The 20154-nt window shown below is 42.4% G+C and overlaps 1 protein-coding gene and 1 long non-coding RNA gene across 4 annotated transcripts in view; both read right to left on the bottom strand.

Moving 5' to 3' along the window:
• LOC147144145 (uncharacterized) overlaps nucleotides 1–2094 on the bottom strand; it is a 47071-nt gene extending 44977 nt beyond the window's left edge. For both annotated transcript variants that reach the window (XR_015087789.1, XR_015087788.1), the window contains exon 1: nucleotides 2033–2094. This is a non-coding gene — a long non-coding RNA (uncharacterized LOC147144145). The remainder of the gene's footprint in view (nucleotides 1–2032) is intronic.
• A 1794-nt stretch (nucleotides 2095–3888) lies between these two features.
• Nucleotides 3889–19817, bottom strand: ctnnb1 (catenin (cadherin-associated protein), beta 1). 2 transcript variants are annotated; one of them, XM_086037641.1, is made up of 18 exons: nucleotides 19646–19817; nucleotides 18786–18996; nucleotides 13011–13062; nucleotides 12427–12654; nucleotides 12090–12343; nucleotides 11769–12007; nucleotides 11164–11365; nucleotides 10930–11074; nucleotides 10703–10806; nucleotides 10413–10547; nucleotides 10092–10295; nucleotides 9826–9984; nucleotides 9564–9683; nucleotides 9329–9479; nucleotides 7341–7462; nucleotides 7203–7263; nucleotides 5630–5880; nucleotides 3889–5457 (listed from the first exon to the last, which is right to left on the bottom strand). In XM_086037641.1, exons 3-17 carry the CDS (start codon nucleotides 13021–13023, stop codon nucleotides 5666–5668), a joined length of 2352 nt encoding a protein of 783 aa, XP_085893767.1. In that variant the 5' UTR covers nucleotides 13024–13062; nucleotides 18786–18996; nucleotides 19646–19817; the 3' UTR covers nucleotides 3889–5457; nucleotides 5630–5665. The 2 variants fall into 2 exon arrangements, with proteins under 2 accessions (XP_085893767.1, XP_085893766.1); XM_086037640.1 differs by lacking the exon at nucleotides 18786–18996.
• Between the last annotated feature and the right edge of the window lie 337 nt (nucleotides 19818–20154).

The raw sequence follows: 20154 nt of genomic DNA on the forward strand, positions 1-20154 counted from the left end.
AAGCGGGAGGACGCACTGGTTAACATGTTTATTGAAACTCGCATGTTTACAAGATTGTGTGACTCGATAGCATTCAAAAAGTTCAGCACTACATTGGAACCAAAATTTAAAGCACCCAGTGCTGCTAGAGTTAATAACCTGATGGGGGCTAAGATGGTTAAGGAAAAGGAAAAACTGTTAAATGTTACAAGTCTGCGCTCTCCTGTTCAATTGCCAAGTTTTTATGTTATGTTTTATGTTGCTTGTTTCATCTGCATTTTCACTATAGAAGCAGCATTAATGCACTGCACTTTTCTTGGCCTAAATGCGGAAGTCAACGCAAACATTTTTAAAAAAAGAATATGTTCTATGCAAGCCCACTAGTTGAAACAGAGCATTCTGATAAATATTGCATTTGTGGTATAAGTGTTAATCCACTCGTTTTTAGCCATCTCTGGGGGGGCCATTTTGTCTACTGTCGACTGAAAATTACATCACAACTGCTCACAACGACCAATCACGGCTCAGATTCAGAAAACAGGTCAGCCGTGATTGGTCGTTTGGAGCAGTTGTGATGTCATTGTGATGTCATTTTCAGTTAATTTATTCTTCCACAAATGCAAAATTAATCAGAATGTTGTGTTTCAACTAGTGGGCCTGCTGGGAACATATCCTTGAAAAACATATGTTTGGGTTGACTTCCACTTTAAGTTGAAGTGGACTGTTATGTTTTATTTGTTGATGGTTGTTCATACATTGTTAGTAAGTTAATCAATTTTTCAAATGTTATTTTTGGTTCAGTTTTTAATAAGCAACACGTGTTACTGTAAAAAAAAAAAAAAAAAAAGCCGCACCTGACAAATACAAAGAATTCTAAAAAACTAAAACTAATAACTCAACTGAAACCAAGCATTTTCCCCAAAACTAAAACTAATAAAAACTAACAAATCTATTCTAAAAAACTAATTAAAGCTAACTGAATTACAAATAAAAAGTCAACACAAAATAAAAACTAAACTAAAATGATAAATCCAAAACTATAATAACCCTGGCCCGAACTTGTGCTTCCTTGGAAGTGCTCCCCCACTTCCAATGAAAGTCAAGCAAAGTCTCAATTGACGTCTCTCTGACAGACTATTTTGGCTGATGATTATCCAGTGCTGCGGCGCGTGTTATTTAAAAAGGATGTTTTTTCTTCTCGACCTATTCAGTAACTAGTCGGGACAGTCATAAATGTTAAACCTGTTCACTATTCACACATTTAATTTAAAATTTACAAATCCTTTTGTTGTCCACCACTTAATTAGACGGATAGACTTGGTGATGTGACGTGAAAAAGAACGATACTCGAGTTAGGTGACCGGGAGCTTGCGCTGTTGTTGGAAGCAAATAGAGGAGCAACGGGTTGTGTTGAGTGCTTATATAATACACCCGCCATTAACGCCATTAACCACAGAAAATGGCAAGGAGCTAACAGCTGGCCTCGATTGTATTACATCTTGTATTGTCCAGCAGTCTGGATGCCCTGTGGCACCATGCTGCCTCTCGCAGACCAGTTTTAGTACTATGACATCTGGTTTGTGGGAGCTGGCTCACAATTGTCAGTGGAGATGTGTGTGGGGCGTTGTTGGTCATCTCGAGTACAGCATATACACAAGAACATTTTTCTTTATCTGGGGGATGTTTCACACTATTAAGAATCTGTATGAGAGTCGCTTGCTTTCCAAAATGTAACAGGCATCGCACTGTGGTGTTCACATATTTGTGGTAAAACTACACTGCTCAAAAAATAAAGGGATCACTAGAAAAAATAAAAGATACATCCTCAATGTTAGGGCTGCTCGATTTTGCCTAATAAGAAAATCCAGATTATTTTCTCTCAAACCCGATTTTATGATTCCGATTTCTTTGTAAAAGAAAAATTAATGAATAATGATGTATTTTGAATGTATTTTATTTAAACTTAATTTTTCTTTCTTTGAACTACAAATGCCAGTCAATTTAACTTAATACACACAGAACAATCCGTCGGTATTAACGGCATTTTACTTACATAGCCATGGATGTTGTCGTTGTTTCGGACTGCGCACTCGTGAGAGGAAGCGGAAATGCAGAGGAAACTACGGTGGTTTAGATACACCAAATATAACAAAATCGAACGTGCCGATTTGAACGTTGTTAACACCGTTTTATCCAGAAAATTCGGTTACGGTTCAAAATCGCTTAATCGAGCAGTCCTACTCAGTATCAATTAAGGAAATGTTCCAGTTGGATAATCTTATTTAATCACACAGAAAGGGGGATATGTTGGGAATAAAATCAAATAAAAATGATCATTGTAAAATTAAATGAGCCCATAGGGGTCTGGGTTTGGAATCCTACTCAAAATGAAAGTGCAACGTTAGAATAAAGGCTGATCTAATTTGAAGAAGTCAACCCCCAAAAATCTTTACAAAAATATGTTCTATGAGCCTCCTCTTGTCAAAACCCGGCATTTTGATTAGTATTGTATTTGTGGAAAATTTGTTAAAGGGGAAGTGTAACGGCTCATGTAATGACCAATCACAGCTCACCTGTTTTCTGAAGCTGAGCCATGACTGACCGTTATCTGAGCCCTAAGCCACTGTAATGTCATTTTCACTTGTTTACAAGTGGCAAAATGGAGAAAAACGGGTGGATTTTACTGCTTCTCTTCATTCCATAAACGCAATATTAATCAGAATGCCGTGTTTTGACTAGTGGAGGCGCATAGAACATATTATGGTAAAGAACATTTTGGGGTTCCCTTCCGCTTTATGCGAAAATTCCTCAGGACAAGTCAAATGAGGCTCAGTAGTGTGTGGCCTCCTTGTGCCTGTATCACCTGCGGGCATGCTCCTCATTAATTGTCTCCTCAGCGATCCCCCCCAGACCTGCATTAAAGCATGATGGCAGATTCTCGATATTCTGAGGTGCAACGTGGCATCGGTGTATAGCAGAGCTGGGCAGTCCGTCCCAGGGCCGGACCGGTCGGACCCTCCGGCCCAGCTGTATGCCCAATTTTCGGGCGGGTGGGTGTGAGCTGACAAATGTTAAAAAAGGGCTGGATTAAGCGTGGCCGGGAGTGGATTTTAGTCCGGCCCACTAATAGGCCCTCATGCGTGTGACGTGGTCGCGAGGCAGCCAAATTTCATCTCAGCCAAATTTCATCTCAAGCATCAGAAGGAACCCAGTGCCTGCTGCACAAGATTATGGTCTCAACGGGTCTGAGAGTTTCTTCCTGGTACATAACGACAGTTTAGTAGGTACCTCTAGCACAAGGAGAGTGGCGAATTTTGCCAATCTTGATGTTCTGTGGCAATTGTTAATGGTGCTGCACGGTTTTCAGTTTCAAGCATAAGCCCCACTTGTGGCCGTCGGGCCCTCAACCCTCTCATAGTCTGTTCCTGACTGAGCATAAACATGCTCATTTTGCAGGACTCGGGCAATTCTCCTCCTGTTGCTCCTTGCACAAAGAAGGAGGTAGCAGTTATGCTGCTGGCTTGTCAGCCTCCTACGGCCCCCTCCACAAGGCCTGTTGTATTGGCCTGTCTCCTGGCATCTCCTCTATGCTCTGGACACTGCTGGGAGGCACAGCAAACCTTCTTGCCAAAGATCACATTGATATGGAATCTTGGATGAGCAGAACTACCTGAGTGTCTTATTTCATTTTTTTTTTTTTTTTTTAAGAAATGGGTCAGAATGGCTGAAAGGAGATAAAAAAAAAATGTTTTTAAAAAAACACAAAAAGTCAAGTAACCCTTTCAATTTTATAATAAAATTGATCAAATCTCCTAATTTGTAATTCATAATCTATCATTTCCATTAAGTAGCAGTAACACATTTATGCTTTTAGCAATTGTGCTTTTACACATTTCTTGAAAATACAAATGGACTCCAATGTTTTAATTTGACAATCAAGATTGTTCCACAAAATGACACCCTGGATTGAATCACACACTTTTTGTTCTATGTTCACACGGTTGGATGAAAAAAAAAAAAAACCAATCTGTGCCTCTTGATTTGTTCACTCTCTCTTTTTAAATCAGTTTTGCAAGATATTTGGTAAAAGTTGATGAGCTTTATACATCATTTTAAGGAGGTTATATTCCACCAAAATCATTGCATTTTAAAGATTTTAACTGTATAAATACACAGCACATTTCTGTAAAAGGGCGGTTTGATGTCGGACTTACAAGCGCACCCCCACACTTTAATGCAATTGGTCAGATATGCAACAATCACTAAATTATACAAAAAGAGCAAAGCATTCCTAATGATACTTCGACCTTGTGTATTACAGCAATAGTTTGGAATACCCATTGCATTTATTCTATTAGTTTTTCACGTTCCCCAATCATAACGTCTAGTGGTAGACACCACCTAATGGTAACATCAGGGAGGAGAGACTGACAAAAATGCAAATTACAAAAACATCAGCCAGAAAGCATGAGAGCAGAGAAATGGTCTGTGGACAGGACACCACCTGCAAGAACCACTCTTATTGGGCTCATCTTGGGAACTGCCTCTCCTTTCCACCTCTTGCCTGTTCCATTTGCACAACAGCAGGTGAAATTGATTCACAAGCATAGCTTCCCAACTTCACAGAAGTGTGATTGACTGTGTTGTTTAGGTGCTCCCTTTATTCTTTGAAGCAATGCACAATGTCTATATGACGTGATTGGCGTTACAACAATGCTGGAAGGAAAAAGGATGCAGCCAGTTGAAATAATGAGTCCATTTTATTGTTTCAGAACACAGCAGGCTACAGCAACGACCTCCTCCTACTAAACTAGTCCCCCCACCCCCCTTTAGTAATAGACCAGTAACAGCCCTCCGTCAGCTAGGCCAGTTACACCCCCTTTGGAACAGCAGAGACACCTTGGTGTCCACCTTTAAAGCAAGAAAATAGCTCGATATTTGGACCATGACTTCCAATGTTTTATACAAAAGCTACACAATGTTACAATGCAAATGATTTACCTTAGTGTTTTGGACACCATTTAAAATGTGGTCATGTACATTACTTGTGTGGAGCAATATCACAAAAAAAAAAAAAAAAAAATTAAAAATAACAGAGACTAGCCAAATAATACAAAGGACTGCAAACAAAACAAAAAGGGGATAATTTGGAATAATGGAGAGGAGAAAAAAAAAAAAAAAAAAGCAAGCTAATAGCATCTTGTACCATTACAGACTTAAGGAGAAAAATGTAAAAAAGAATAAAAATGGAAAAGTACATAAAAGGGTATTTCAAAAGCAAACCTATATCCAAATCCATGTGTGGCATCAGGATTTCAAGTCAACCAACCATCCTCTGGTTAAAACCAGAAGCAAACTCAAATTTGTCCCAATGGAGCTCCTATAGACAGGATGGGTCATCGTCAGGCACTTTCTAAAACCCCGCCTCCTCCATGTGGGAGAATCAAGATGCAGGTTCATCCGGATCACACAATACAGCTGCAAAGAAAAGAGATCGTGAGATGAAACATCAGGTAGGAGACGACACCGACAACTCATGCACCACACAAGTTGGCAATTAGGAGCGCAGAGCAAGCATGCAGCAGCCTCAGTGAGTTCATCCATCGCCATCAGGCCAACATGCACCCAAGTGGGTCAGAATCCATCTTACCTAGTAGGAAGTGTTGAGTTAGGTTGGTCTTGGTGTTTACAAGTCTGTGTCAAACCAGGCCAGTTGGTTGGAGTCACCAGGTGGTAGGCCTTCGATCAGTTCCTGGGAGTGTCCCAGGTCAGGAAGCCCCTCTACTGGGGGGTAATCCTGACCGGGGTGGTGCCCCCCACCCAGATCATGGTCCATCATGGGCTCCATGCCCATCGAGTCTGTGCCGTAACCTGCCGAGTGGAAGGAACGGTAGCTTGGGTCTGGTAGGATGGAGGAGTGGAGGGCAGGAGAAGCACAGCGGCTGTTAGAAGCATGTTAATACACCAAGCGCTCACACTGTATACTCGCAACCCACAGCAAAAACATCCCAAGCGCACAACACCCATGGATCAACTACCACTGTTCCACTATCCCACTGCCCCAACCTTAGGGTTGAGCACCGAGAACCGAGTGGAACCGGGACCATAATTCCCGTTCTCCCGGAACCATTCAGATTTTAGGATGTCAGTTTTGATTCCTAGTTAGCCGCGCGGAAGAAGCACAATAAGTAGGACTGATTCAAAAAATACTGTGCGCACGGCTCCTTCTCCCGCTGAAGTTGCGTCGCAATAGCACGGAAGCTCGCCCCCACGCAAGCTGCCGTGCTCTTCTCGGTCAGCCCCTCCGTTCGCTTCGTACCGGCCGGCAAGCCTGGGCCGCAGCGGCTCTCTCTGGGCGTGTGCCAGGCCCTTCCCACAGATTTCCACAGCTGCAATGGCCGCTGGGAAACCGCGGTGTCAGCAGTTGCCCTTCGTGGGGTCGGTGATCCTGCCTGGGACGGCCGGCTCATTTCGGCTGACTGCTCAGATTCAGAAAACAGGTCGGCCATGATTCGTCGTTGTGATGTCATTTTCAGTAGACAGAGCACAAAATAGATGCCCCCAGAGATGGCTAAAAACGATTGCATTTTGCTGCGTAACTTATATTCCACAAACGCAAAATTAATCAGAATGCCGTGTTTCAACTAGTGGGCGTGTTGGGAACATATTCTTGAAAAAAATATGTTTGGGTTGACGTCCGCTTTAAAATGCAGCGTTGTATTTGTCATGCATTTTCTTTCTAAAAGACAGACAAGGTTAGCCAATCAATTGGTGTTCATTAGCATGCTTTCAGTAACAGCTGCATTTTTGTATTGAACTTCTCAAAAATAAAGCTTGTGAAAAATCCTAATTAATAATCACTAATTCAAAAAAAAAAATCCAAATAAATATACTGGTTAAAAACAACCCTTTGAGTATTTCATGGTAAAGTTCACAAAATTAAAGAACAGAGAGGTTAATGTGACTTGTCCAAAAATAACTCCTTTTTTGTTAAGAATCTGAATTGTTATGGAATCAAAGAACTGGAATCATCCAAATTTAAACGATGCCCAACCCTAACCAACATACTGGGCAGCGTCATACTTCCTCCCTGAATGAGTCAGCATGGACTTAAGGACAGAACCCGCTACAGTAAAACTTCTAAGAGAGATGATCCTCTTGGGAACCGTGTGACAGTTGAAGAATGGGACTGGGGTTGTTTGAATAGCATTGAGGCAACTTACCATCCTGCCTGTAGGCCAGTGGCTCTCCCTGAGCACCGATGTCCAGACCGAGCTCTGCAGTCTGCAGACAACGGAGAGTTGCATAAACCTTTGTATATAAACACATATGTGCTTCAAACACGACTATCCGCTTCCTACTTCGTTCCACGCCATTGGTTCTGTCCTGAAGAGAGAGCTTGTGAGTTCTACTGAGAGGCGTTTCTTGTAGTCTTGAGGTTTGTCCTCCGACATACGGAACAGAACTGCTGCTGCATACGTGGCTGAGAAGAGATGCGAGGTGACAGGTTAGCTTTAGACTCTGCAGCATAATTGCACAATAGAGCAATGTGTAGAGAACCAACATGCCTCATGCTCAGTTGCGACTTGGGTCACCGCAGCTAGACACTCACATGATTTGTTGGGCACAGATTCTACACCACATTTGCCTTTCCTGACAACCAATATTGTTTCTGGGCTTTTACTGTACAGTATCAAATGTTTCCAATTGAAATGCTATTAATCCGTTCATTTTGAATTTGTCTGTCCCGCTCAATCAACAGTGACTGTGGCTCTCCTTGCGCACATGTATGGAAGGACATTGCAGAATTTTCATTGTTCAATTTTCTTTTTTCACATCACTCAAACAGCACTTTATCGAAAGCTTGTTCAAAAGTCAAACTTTGCCTCAACTAGGGATGGGAATTTCGACTAATTTGCCCGCCGACTAGTCTCAAATTTTATTTGCGACTAGTAAGGAAGAAAATTTGAATTTTAATACATATTGAATTAAAAGTTTAAAATGCAAATGTTTTGTGTATTTAGGGGCTATTTTAGCCCAAACATTCAGGACAGTTTGTTAATTTAAATTCTATTGATGTAACAACAACTGACTGAATAAAGGTGAACAATTGAAAGAGAAATACATTTCTGATATATTTTCCAATGCAATGCATGGCATTTATTATGAATAATATAATGAGTAATGGTACCGACTCCCAGCCCAGCAGGGTCTCATTTGCTAGCACCATGTTAGCTGCATTATCATGCACACAGGCGACAACTTTATTTTGTATTGCCCATCACACTCCGCAGGAGAGCAGCCAAGTTTTCAGCTGTGTGTCTTTCCTCTAAGGCTAGGTTCACACCGCAGGCAAATGCGACCCAGATCGGATTTTTTTTGCCCATATGCGACCTGTGTCTGATTTTTTTATGATAGTCTGAACGGCTCAATTCCGATTTTTTCAAATACGACCTGGGTCGCTTTCATATGTGGTCCTAGATCGGATACGTATCCGATCTTTTCCAATGCGTTCGCAGTCTGAACGGCCAGGTCGCATATGCTGTATACGACATTGACGAGCCTAAGATGCGGAGGGATAGTGCTGGCAGCAGGGGGATCGAATCTGCAAAGTTGTTTTGAGTAACACTATTGACTTTAATTTAATCCCACTTGAAACGTGAAGCATAAAGTGGACATTTATGGCGATCGTGGTAATTCAGCCACAGCTCAGGTAGATTTCTTTTTTTTTACGCACGGTTATGACGTGACGCCATCGTTAGTGATGTCTCCATGAAATGAGATATGAAAGCGTCGCCTCACAATTTCCCCCAAATACTGTATTTATCTCTACCTGCTACCTAATCGTTTGAATGCCCCGACACGATGGACCACATTTACTTCCGCAAACACATTGGGTGTGACGTCGTCTCTTCTGCGCAGGCGGGCCACTTTGACAACGCATGTTTTCATACAGGAGACAAGACAAAGGTCGCATTTTTAATGTACCGGTAATATGAACGCTTACACACAAAAAAAAAATGCTTTTTTTAGGGGAGGAGGGAGCAATTCTCTCTCTTGGTGCTCAGCATGTTTACAGAGGCCGAGGCGTGTGGAACAAGATGCGTGATACTTAATGCCGCGTTTAACAGACTAGTAAAATACAAAACGTTTGATAAATCGTAGACTGTTAAACGACTAGTCGCGCACATCCCTTCCCTCAACGCAACGCAAATAAATATGACCAAGCAACCACTCGAATCTCAACAAATGAGTTGGGGGCACTCTTAACGTCAAGGTAGAGTACCTTTGTAATCTAAATTTAAATCATCGTTCTTTCGCAGACTGAAAAGTCATCACGTGGACATACCAACTCCTTCGTTGCGGCTGTGCAAGAGCTCTGTGAGCGGGGCAGTGGCTCCCTCTGCTTCGATGGCCTCAGCGGCCTCTTTGTCCTGGGCCAGTTCACACAGGACGCCCGCTGCCACACGCTGGATATTCTCAATGGGAGAATACAACAGCTGCACACAGATCCATGACATGTTCAAATCACAAGTCAGGACTTAGAGAGCCAAACAGCAAAAGAATGTGACTTTTCATTTTACCTGTACAAAGAGTGGAATTGTGTTCAGTCCTCGGATGACTATTCTGTTGTGGACATCTCTGGCCAGGATGTGAAGTGCTCCTGTGCAACCCTCCACAATCTCCTCCATGCGAACTCCCTCCTAAAACACAACACAGTTACTCAAGACACACAAACCCGAAACCTGGACCAAAATTTTCTGTCGGTAGAGAGAACACCAGCAGGTCGGTACCGGGGTTACTGATGCCCGTCAATGTGTGTTCAAGCAGCTTGTATGCGCTCACCACAAACTGCTGCTGAGTGCCACCCATGCTGGTGCGTCTCTGCGTGTCCTGGTGTGCTCTGACCAGCAGCTGAACCAGTCTGGGAATGGCTCCCTGCTCCCTCAGAGGAGCGTGGTTTGCAGGGCACAGCGCCAGGTTACGGATCAGACCAACTGTGGCCTGAGGGAGGAGCACTTGCATGTCAGACACCCTTTTCAACAATCAACTTCACAGAAACACAAATCACAGAGGAAATGTCAAAAGGTGGCAAATCCACGTGTTTGTACCTTAATGAGTGGCCAATGTGATGGTGGGTGCAACAATTTGACCACAACTGGCAGCCCATAATGCAGCCTGACTGCGTTCTGGGCCATCTCCGCATCTTGGTGCCGTGAAGTGAGGTGACGCAGAGCACAGATGGCCGGTTCTGTGATGTCTTCCCTGTCTCCGGCACGAAGCACAGTGCGAACCAGAGCCTCAATTCCACCCACCTACGCGGGAATAAAAACAGGATGAGGAAGTGCATCTATACCTCGTTTCAGATGTTTAGTTGCCAGTCACAGGGAAAACCACAAATGCATCTCAATCTTGCCCCTGTGAGTACCAACCTGGCAGACCATCATCTTGTTTTTATAGTTGTTGCAAGTCAGGTTTGACAGAATGCCGGCAGCACAGGTCACAACATTAATGTCATCACTACCAAGGAGTTGCACCAGGGTCCCCAACAGACCCTCCATACCCTCCTGTGAGACAAAAACGGTCCAATTAAGGTGACAGGGAGAATTCAAGAACAGCAGATCGACATTTAAAACATTGCAATTACTCGCTTTAACTGCAACCACGACAAAACTGCAAGTAGTCCGAGTCAAGTATTTCATGTTTGTTATCCGGGATTCACCTGTTTGGTGGCAGCATCTGATAAGTTCCTGAGAGTCCAGAGACAGTTCTGAACCAGTCTCTGGCTTGGGTCTGTCAGGTGGAGTCCAAGAGCCTGCATGCCTCCTGAGCAAAGAGACAATAATGAAAACTAAACTGCAAAAAATAATAATAATAAAGTAAAATAACTAGTTTCTAGTGAGTGCTCGATGTGAAAAAGTTGCTAATGGCTTTTGACTTCAAACATACCAGCTTCAACAATGGCAGGTTTATTACTGGAGCAGACCGACAGGACTTTGAGTACTCTACTTGTGGTCCACAGCAATTTCTCATAGGTGTAAGTCCTCATGATGTTCACCAGTGCTTGGGGGCCCCCACTGGCCAGGATTATCAACTAGAAAGAGCACAAGGTTTTCCCACCTCATTTTAATCTCTACAAGATGGGACATTTTCACAGCAGATCTGATAAAGACGCAAAGTCACCTTGCTTTCCTGGTTTCCATAGGCCAAGATTTGGAGACAATCTGTGGTGATGGCTAGGAACTTGACATTTGTTTTGTTGAGCAGGGCCACCATTTTCTGAAGGCCACCGGCCAAACGAACCGCCATCTTAGCTCCTTCCTGGTGCAGGAGGAGGTTGTGGAGGGTGGTGATGGCATAGAAAAGGACAGAGTCCACTGGTGAACTGCAAAGTAGAAAAAGGATTATTGGATTACAATACATGGGGGAACAGGATTATAAATTGTTTTCCTTTCACCAATCACTGTTTGACGGGCGCAAATTGCCAATTAATTTTGCAGTTTTCCCCCCGTTGCAACATTATATTACTTACCGCAGTCAATCCAGACGGTTGTGCAGATACTGTCAACACATGGTGACAATCTTTCAAGAATTCTAACAAGCTTCTAGTGTGTATGAAAAAAAATATTGCAAGTTTCCCTAGAAAAATTACCAAACTGAGATACTGTACATACAAATAAGCATAAAAAGATGGCAATTCTTTGCCAATTTTTTGACGCACCACATTCAACTCTTTACATTTCAAATTGGCCTTTCCAGCAAGAATATTCAACAATTCTCACACATACCCAAGCATTTTAACTAGCGCTGGGATTCCTCCAGATTTGAAGATGGCCAGGAGCCCCTCTCTGTGATGGGAAAGGTTGTGGAGAGTCCCTGCAGTGCAGCGAGCTGTCTCCACGTCGTTTGTGTTCTGCATTGTCCTGACTATGGCTGACACCATCTGAGGGGAGCGCATGATGGCGTGGCGGGAAGCTTCTTTTTTTGACAGCTGGTGGACCATCACTGCTGCTTTGTTTACAACAACCTAAGAGGAGGAAGAGAAGGAACACTGTAGATCAGTGACGGCAGAGCGCCGCACAGCACGGCGCGTCATCTACGACAACTACCTGGTCCTCATCATTGAGTAATTTGGTGAGCTCCGGTATGGCTCTGGTTGCAAGCTCAGCATCATCTTGGTAGTTGATCAGATTGACCACGGCATGTTTGAGCATTTGTGAAGGTTCTGCTAGTCTCTGAACATTTGTAGGATTTGCTGTGTCATATTGTGTGGAAGGAATCTGCATGCCCTCCTCAAGAGTCTCTGGGAACATTGCTGCACGCACCCGCTGGGCACGGGTCATGGCATACTGACCATCCAAGTCTGAAAGAGATGGAAGGTTTCTCCCACAATGCACTTCACCAAGATTCTAAATTATTTAGCCAAAGGCAGATCTTGGGACTCACCTTGAACTTGATCTTGGGAGAAATTCTGGTTGAAGCCTTGCTCCCACTCATACATGACCTGGTTGTTGTCAAGATCGTCATCTTCGGGATTTCCTTTCCCACTGAGGGAGGGAGCTGTAGTCGTGGCCCCTGAGTGGATGCCTGAATCCAGGTAGGACTGTTGCTGCCAGTGGCTGACTGCTGCCTTCCGGTCTGGCTCCATGGCCATGTCCAGCTCCATCAAATCAGCTGAAGGGGGACAAGTGGATATAAAAACAGACAACACCCAAAGACTTTGTAGGATCAATTTGGCACAACAGAATTCAAGAGATCAACTGGTACATTTTGGTAATCCATGTAAATCCTCTTTAATGCAACACCAGGATGGAGAGATAGAGTGCCATTTTAGGATTTGGGAACAGTGTTTGTTGGGATGGCTGTTGTCAGACCCAAATATGGTAATTAAGGAAATGATTTGAACACTTTATTCGCTGATGTAACTAAAAATAACTGTTTGTATAACATTTGTAAATGCATTCTTTGTGCTCATATGTAAGGGAAGACGCACAATCAGGTCCATGCATGTGCTGGAAATTTCAACTCACCCTGGGAAGCCATGTTCCTTTCGTCAAACCACGGCTGTCACAGCTTCCTGATCTGAAACACACAGGAAAGCACCATCAGCCTCAGTGACCTCTCGCTTCCTTTCCTTCCTGGCTCATTGTTAATGATTACACCAAAAACAACTGCAACATGCTCATTTAATGCAAACAGAATCGTTGTCCTAGTCCGTGGCGAAACACCGGTGCCATCTTTCCATCTTAACCTTTGTATTTAGTCTCCTATGAAATCCACCCAAGCAAATTGCAGCTCGCAAAGAAGGCCCACATTAAGCATGGCAGCTAGGTAGTATTTATGTGAAGGGGGGGGGGGGGGAGTGGCTCACTTGGTGGGAAGAAAATAAGCAGTGGGAGAGAAAGGGCGTACACATCCCGCCACTGCCTTTGAAACAGAAAGTACGCTTCGTAAATTAACACAAGTTTTAGACTGTTATATTGAATCATTTGTTATATATGAACTAGGGGTGGATGATTAATCGAAATTGAATCGTGATTTTGATTTTCGCTTCTCACGATCTTTAAAACATAAATCAGAGAAAAATGATCAATGTGCAGGACAATGTGGTGCGTTTACAAGTTCCCCAATGTTGTGAAAACACCACGTTGCTTGCATTGCAAGCGTGTAGTGCAGGGGTCTCCAAGTGTGGTTCTTGGCAGCCCCTATCCAGCCAGTTTTATATGTTTCCCTGTTGATTATAATGAACAGCTCATCAGCAAGCTTTCTACAAGACTCTGGCGTGTTGGAGCTAGAGAAACATCTAAAACAGGCTGCACAGGGGGCTCCCAAGGACCAGACTTTGAGACCCCACGTGTAGCATCTGTGATTCTTCTGTCCCCAAGCGTCCTTTAAGATGTTTAAAGACACCCTGGATGGAATTTACTGTAAAACTAAACATGACAAAATTACACACATTTTATATTTAAAAACAAAACATGCTTTGTTTTTCAAACAAGCTAGCTGCTAATGCTAAAGTTAATAGAGTATCCCATTTAAATGCTAATGGTAATTAGCATTGGCTTCAGGAGTGACAGTCCTTCAAATAAAGAATATTCACACAAAGACACTGTGGAAACATGTATACAGGTAAGACTTAAAGGCACAATTTCTTCCCAATCTGTGAAAAACGACTTATGTTAAGGGTTCAATCGTAACTTTCTTCAGTTTTGAACAAACTGTAGTGGCAGCGGGCAGTGAAATGAAGATAAGAACTTTATTTTCTCTTGGTTCTGTTCCATTTTTTTTTTTTAACCAGCAAAATTGCTGACACGTTAGAAGGCACTGTTAGGAAAGAATCTGGTAAGGTACAACCAGTATTTGAATAAATACTCAATTTTGAAATCAAATAATAATCGTTTTTTTAATCATGAATCAATCTAAATCAAAATTACATAATCCTGATTGTTTTTTTTCAATAATCATCCAGTCCTACTATGAAACAATAAAGAGACAAAGATGACACAGCATCCCAAACTACACACAGATCAAAGTACCATAGTAGCTCTGGGGTGGAGTTGAGTAGTCATCCCCTTGGAAAGTTTATACGATTCCAAGTAGCCACTTGACACCATGAAATCTGATTCACAAGCGGCTCAGTTCTGGGAGATGGCCACAACTGTCAGTAAGAGGGAAATGGTGGACCATACTGGTTTCCTTACACGTATTCAGTTGGCAGTGAAACAATTTGAAAGTAACCCATTTCCAGATGACTATGGAAACTGCTGTGGTAAATTGTTCAATAAGGGCTGTTTAAAAAAAAAAAAAAAAAAAAAGAGAATTTGAGATTGGAGTAACTAGCACTTAGACCAAATGTATCACATTCTAGAGAACATGCACCTGCCTGACAATTGCATCTTTCTGCCCAAGATTCACATCAGTTTGAAATAATGTTCCATAAATTGTCTTACTAGGTAATCTACTTCCTCTACATTCAAATTAGGGCTGCACGATTATGCCATAAAAGACAATCACTATTATTTTGATCAATATTATAATATGATTGTTAAATCATGAAGGATCTGAATCTATAAAGAATGGCTTTATATTAGCCAATAGGTTAACCAAAAAACAAATTGGGAATTACACATCGCATAATCAGTTCAAAGTCAGCGCGCTCTGATCTGAGCTGAGCACGGGACCAGCTGGTGAAGATCAGCCCCATAGGCAGGGCCAGCCAGGGAGGAGACCAACCCAAATTATGTTTAGATTTTGAAGACAGTATAAAATGTGAGGGCTGCACGTTAGACCGCGCCCCTTTTCTGCCCTCGCCCATCTCGGGTGAGAGCATTCGCGAGGATTGAAAAGATGCCCAGATCTGATCATTGTATGATTCCTGAACTTCAGAGATGGTAAAGAAAACTGACGAGAAAATTCTATCGATTTGTGTGAGTCTATTTATATTGGATACCTTCTTGAAAGATAAAACAAACACGCATTGAGTAAGTAGTTGTTTTGTAAATTGCTAATTGGGCTTATGGACTCGAGACCTACAAAACTCCAACAATCACAATTCATCATCCTGTTAGGGAAAACATCTATTTTAGTAGCACTACTTTAACAAATCAAAATTTTTAGTGCACAACGAAACTTATAAACTGATTGCAGTTTTAGAATAAATTACTTTTTTTTTTTTTTTTTAAACCCAAGAATTTATCATTGGGTCTTCCACCTTAGGGTGTGCCGGTTTATTATTGAGGCATCTTAATAAAGCCATAACCCTGGTATTTGGCCGACCACTGGTTGAGAACATACTTGATTAGATGTGCAGCAGAGCCCACACTTAATTTTACATTGGCAGCCAAAATCATGATAATGATTAAAATTTGATGAATGTTGCAGCCCAAGTTCAAAGTCAATAAAGTTACTGAGCCATTTGTTTTTCCCAAGATAGAATGCCTTTGGTAAATCTTCATGGAAAGGTATCATTAAAAATCTGCATGGCCCACACACACAATGCTGGGAAAAAAAAAAGTTGAGCAAGTCAACTTACAAAATAATGGTCGATTCTTTTTTTTTTGTCCCCAAGCCATTTCTGGGCTTCGTTGTGCTCCATTCACAGACATTTATAGGTCACAGACCATTGTAAGCTCAGTAATGACCATTTTCACAGTGTATTAGCACCTCCTTTTGGTGGGAAGTTGACACTGGAGTACAGTTTTTCTACAGGGGCACGTCTTGTAATGTCACCACAGTACTTATGTGTTTGGCATAGTTTTGACAGGGGATGCCCTTCCTGATTCATCCCACTCATTTTAACACAGACAGTGGCTTGGAATTAGGGTCTCATATACCTATTAGGATTTTGGTGTCGTGACTGGGAATTGAACCATAGTACAATGTGTCAAAGACAGCATTCCACCGCATTTGTTCAACTGCAAGGCAACATTGATTTTAACCTACCATCGCTAGTTTGAATGTAGCTAACCCAGCATCGCTAGGTGGAAACTACTGCATAGTATTTGTAGACTAGATATCATGTTAAGATGTTTAACAGTTGGAAAAGGAAAGTAATGTGTGTAACTGCAAGAATGTTAAATCATTGCTTGAGACACGCCTGTTGTCACCACAGTGCTAGCAGAGAGCCAGTGTGAGTGTGACATGAATTCCTGTGGGAAAATGCTTCAGAAATCAAAAATAAATTGCATGCCGATGTAATGCAGGTCTGCTGTTCCAGCGGGTCGTGGACTTACTCAAACAAACAAAGATGAGCTCTTAACGGGCATGCCATCGCAGTAATGGCAGTCTTGGTGCGGGCCGGTGGACAACAGGCTCGCGACCGGATCGCTCGCGACCGGATCGCTCGCGACCGGATCGCTCGCGACCGAATCGCTCGCGACCGAATCGCTCGCGACCGAATCGCTCGCGACCGAATCGCTCGCGACCGAATCGCTCGCTGTAAATCTGTAAATATCTATATATATATATTTTTTTTATTTTTTATTTTTAAGTCCTCACGTCAATTGTGGGATATAATGGCAGCGAAAACTGCCGCAAGAGGCACTTAACCCAGCGAGAGAGAGAGAGCACTACACCATTGCCCGGTGTAATAAGTAAATATTTACTTTTGACTGAGAAGGGTGTTAATATACAGTACATCAACCTTGGCAAAGTTGTTTGTAGATGCATGCTTATCGCTGTCAAACAGTACCCCCCAAAAAAATGATTAACTGGGCATTGCGTGTTTCTACCCCTACGAAAAGACCAGCATCTTTCAATTAAACAACTTGATCCCAAGGCCAAGCCATGTGCTAAGAAGACTGAACTAACAAAGTTATTTAGCACATTTGTTCTTCTGACACAAACAAACGTATCCACCCCCAAAACAACAACGCCAGTCACATCAACTCTAATGCACAGTTATTAAAATGTATGCAAATAGGAGGCAAAACCCCTGCACTGAATGACTTCTCTTCATATACCCACAGCACTCAATTTCAGCTGCAAAACTAAAACAATCTCCACTCAGGCTGTTGGCATGTTGTTCCACCCTACAAAACCCCCAATTCTAATTCACTGTTCACACGCCATCCTCTCAAGCTTGAGTAGCTAGAACTCTAACTTTAATGGGAGCCATATGTGCAACACTGGACTTCATACAAATCAAAGCACATCATTTACACTGGTGGAAAAGAGGATCTTTGCATCCGGCTTTCAAAGAGGAGCCAAAAAAATAAAGCCTAGTCTTCAATTGACAGAAAACAAATGGCAGCCTTACCCTCAAGCTGAAGGGACTCAACCATGAACCAAGTCAAGAAAATACAAGCTGCAAATTCGAAAAAAAAACTGAATGGGGGTTTCTTTGAAGCCACATGTGAGGTCTACAATTCACTCCATGGTCTAGACTAGAATCCATAAAATACCACTAGTCCTTTAGGGTTACAAGGCAGTTGGACTGCATAAAAAGCATTTCGGTGAATTGTATATTTATGTAAAAAACAAAACTGACATGCATAGTGTTCACTTGTTGCATGTTTTAAATGAAAAACTACCAACAAAAAGCAAAGAGTTGAATTTGAGATTAATTCCACCATTGTGTCAAGCTCACAATGCAGTCAACTAGGGACACTTCTATTTTTGGCAGAATCAATCTATAATCTCTCTCACACATCGTATTTCAAATGTAATCAATTATCAGTTGCGTAGCTGCCTTTATCTGTTGAAAGGCCTTTTTTGTAAATTAACTGCTGAAAAGGACAAAAACTGTAATAAATTGTGGAAATGTAACACAGATCTCAATAACGACCTAAGTAGGCCAACGATTGCAAGGGGCTTTTGAGGAAGGAGCAGCTACATGTTTATTGGTTGAGTGTTAGCGAAGCAAAGTGCAGGCTCAGCAGCCTCACAACTGGCTGCCATCTTACTATACAATCAGCCTATGCAACATAGGCTACACGGGAAAACGGCCAACTATACTCAAATCTTTGCTAGGATGCCATGAAAATATTCTAATGTGAAAAGCATAAACTACAAATATTTTAGTCAAAATCTATTTAATAACAATACTCCGTACAGGACTTTTTGTTAGTAAACTTCAATGCAAGCCACGTTTCAGTCTTAACACTCATGTCATTACTTAGAATATTTGATCAACTTCAATTAAAACGTACGAACGACCAAAATTTTCACTTCATACTGTCAGTCAATCGAGAGTAAAACAATTTTGAGTGAGGACGACTGTTGAATTTGGGTTATTTTGATGACCGGCTTTTTCGTTTAAATTCAAACCAGACTGCAGTAAGGCTTAAGTCGCGTTTACTACTTACCGATTTCACAAAATTGAGATTGAAAAAGACTCCAAGGCAAATCAACGACGGAGAGGAGCCGCACTGGTAACTCCACGCAGCCGCCCGCCCCTCTCCCACAGCTGCCCGACTTAGTTGCTCCAGCCTCCAACACTCCTGACTCGAATTTCACACACAGGCTCCACCTCGTCTTCCTCCCAAAGCAACAACGGGCTGGGAGGAATGCGTGGGGCTTTGTTTTAAAAAACGACAAGAAAACACACCGCCATTAATGGTGTATACATTTCAACATCATCCGCAAAGGGTTTCCGACTCTGCCGATAACGACTGCATTTCAAATAAGGGGAGTAGCAGTTAAACACTCGAACAAATGTTTGGTGAAACTTCTTTTGGTGACCGTTTGTTAACTTTGTTACGCCGTGAAGAACAAGCCATGCCCACGCATAGACTGAGAAATACGTGCAATCAAATGCATTACGAAGAGAACCCCCGGCCCCCGCCTAAAAAAAAGCACAAAAAAAGTCCTAAAACCGTGAGTCACTAAAGTGGAATGTGGCCAACAATCTAATGTGCTAACGTTGGCTTCAGTTGACTGCCGTGGGGCACTATCGTAATATCCGAGACAGTCATTGCCGTTTAGGTTCTATTCACTTGATGTGTCGCGGATTTCCCTACGACAGAAGTTAAAATGAAACGAAATCAATTTAAGACGGAAACATGCCGTGATAAATAGCCAATATCCCCACAAGGTGGTGCCTGCTACATCCCAAACGGAAGCCATCAATGCGTCCCGACCGGCTCGTGTTAAACACCCGGCTCAATTCCGGTAGGCTCTCAGTGAGAGGCGGACATGATCAGTTTAGTTAAATGTTGCTGCCTACCCGTGTAAAAACGCAGCAAATCCTTCCACTTGGATTCAGATAGAAGAGGGGAAAATTCAATCTGTAAAAAGTCGAGGAAAATGTGTCGCCGAAAAATCAGCGGGAGCCCTCGTCCACTCCCTCCGAAGACAGTCAATCACGTCTGGTCCAGAAGGGTACCGACTGGAAAATGTAAGATGGCGGCGGATTTATATAGACCGCAGAACGCCTCACAGTGGCCATGTATCCTGCAGTTTGCTTGGAAAAACTAGAAACTAAAATCAATAAATCCATAAATTTGTCAATTTAACACATGAATAGAAAAAATGTCCCAATATAAGGATTGTGTATGTTTTACAATTGCGCCAAATTATGATGGAAACAAGCAAAAACTGTATTTTCCATAACATGAGCATGAATACACACTTAAATCAAGTTCCGGTAGATTGGGGGGAGGAAACGTGCGTCCCTTCTTAACTCAAACCAAACCACTTGAAATGCGTTGGAAGGGACACTAAGAAAAATAAAAA

This window comes from Filicampus tigris, chromosome 8, assembly GCF_054856515.1.
Source record: "Filicampus tigris isolate MCC_2025a chromosome 8, RoL_Ftig_1.0, whole genome shotgun sequence".
In the NCBI taxonomy this organism is placed as follows: Eukaryota; Metazoa; Chordata; class Actinopteri; order Syngnathiformes; family Syngnathidae; genus Filicampus; species Filicampus tigris.

Coding starts and splice junctions, on each gene's coding strand:
- ctnnb1 (XM_086037640.1), bottom strand. Junction 9,684..9,825: donor GCACTCAGCAGCAGTTTGTG/GTGAGCGCATAC, acceptor GTTGTGTTTTAG/GAGGGAGTTCGCATGGAGGA. Junction 9,480..9,563: donor CAATTCCACTCTTTGTACAG/GTAAAATGAAAA, acceptor ATCTGTGTGCAG/CTGTTGTATTCTCCCATTGA.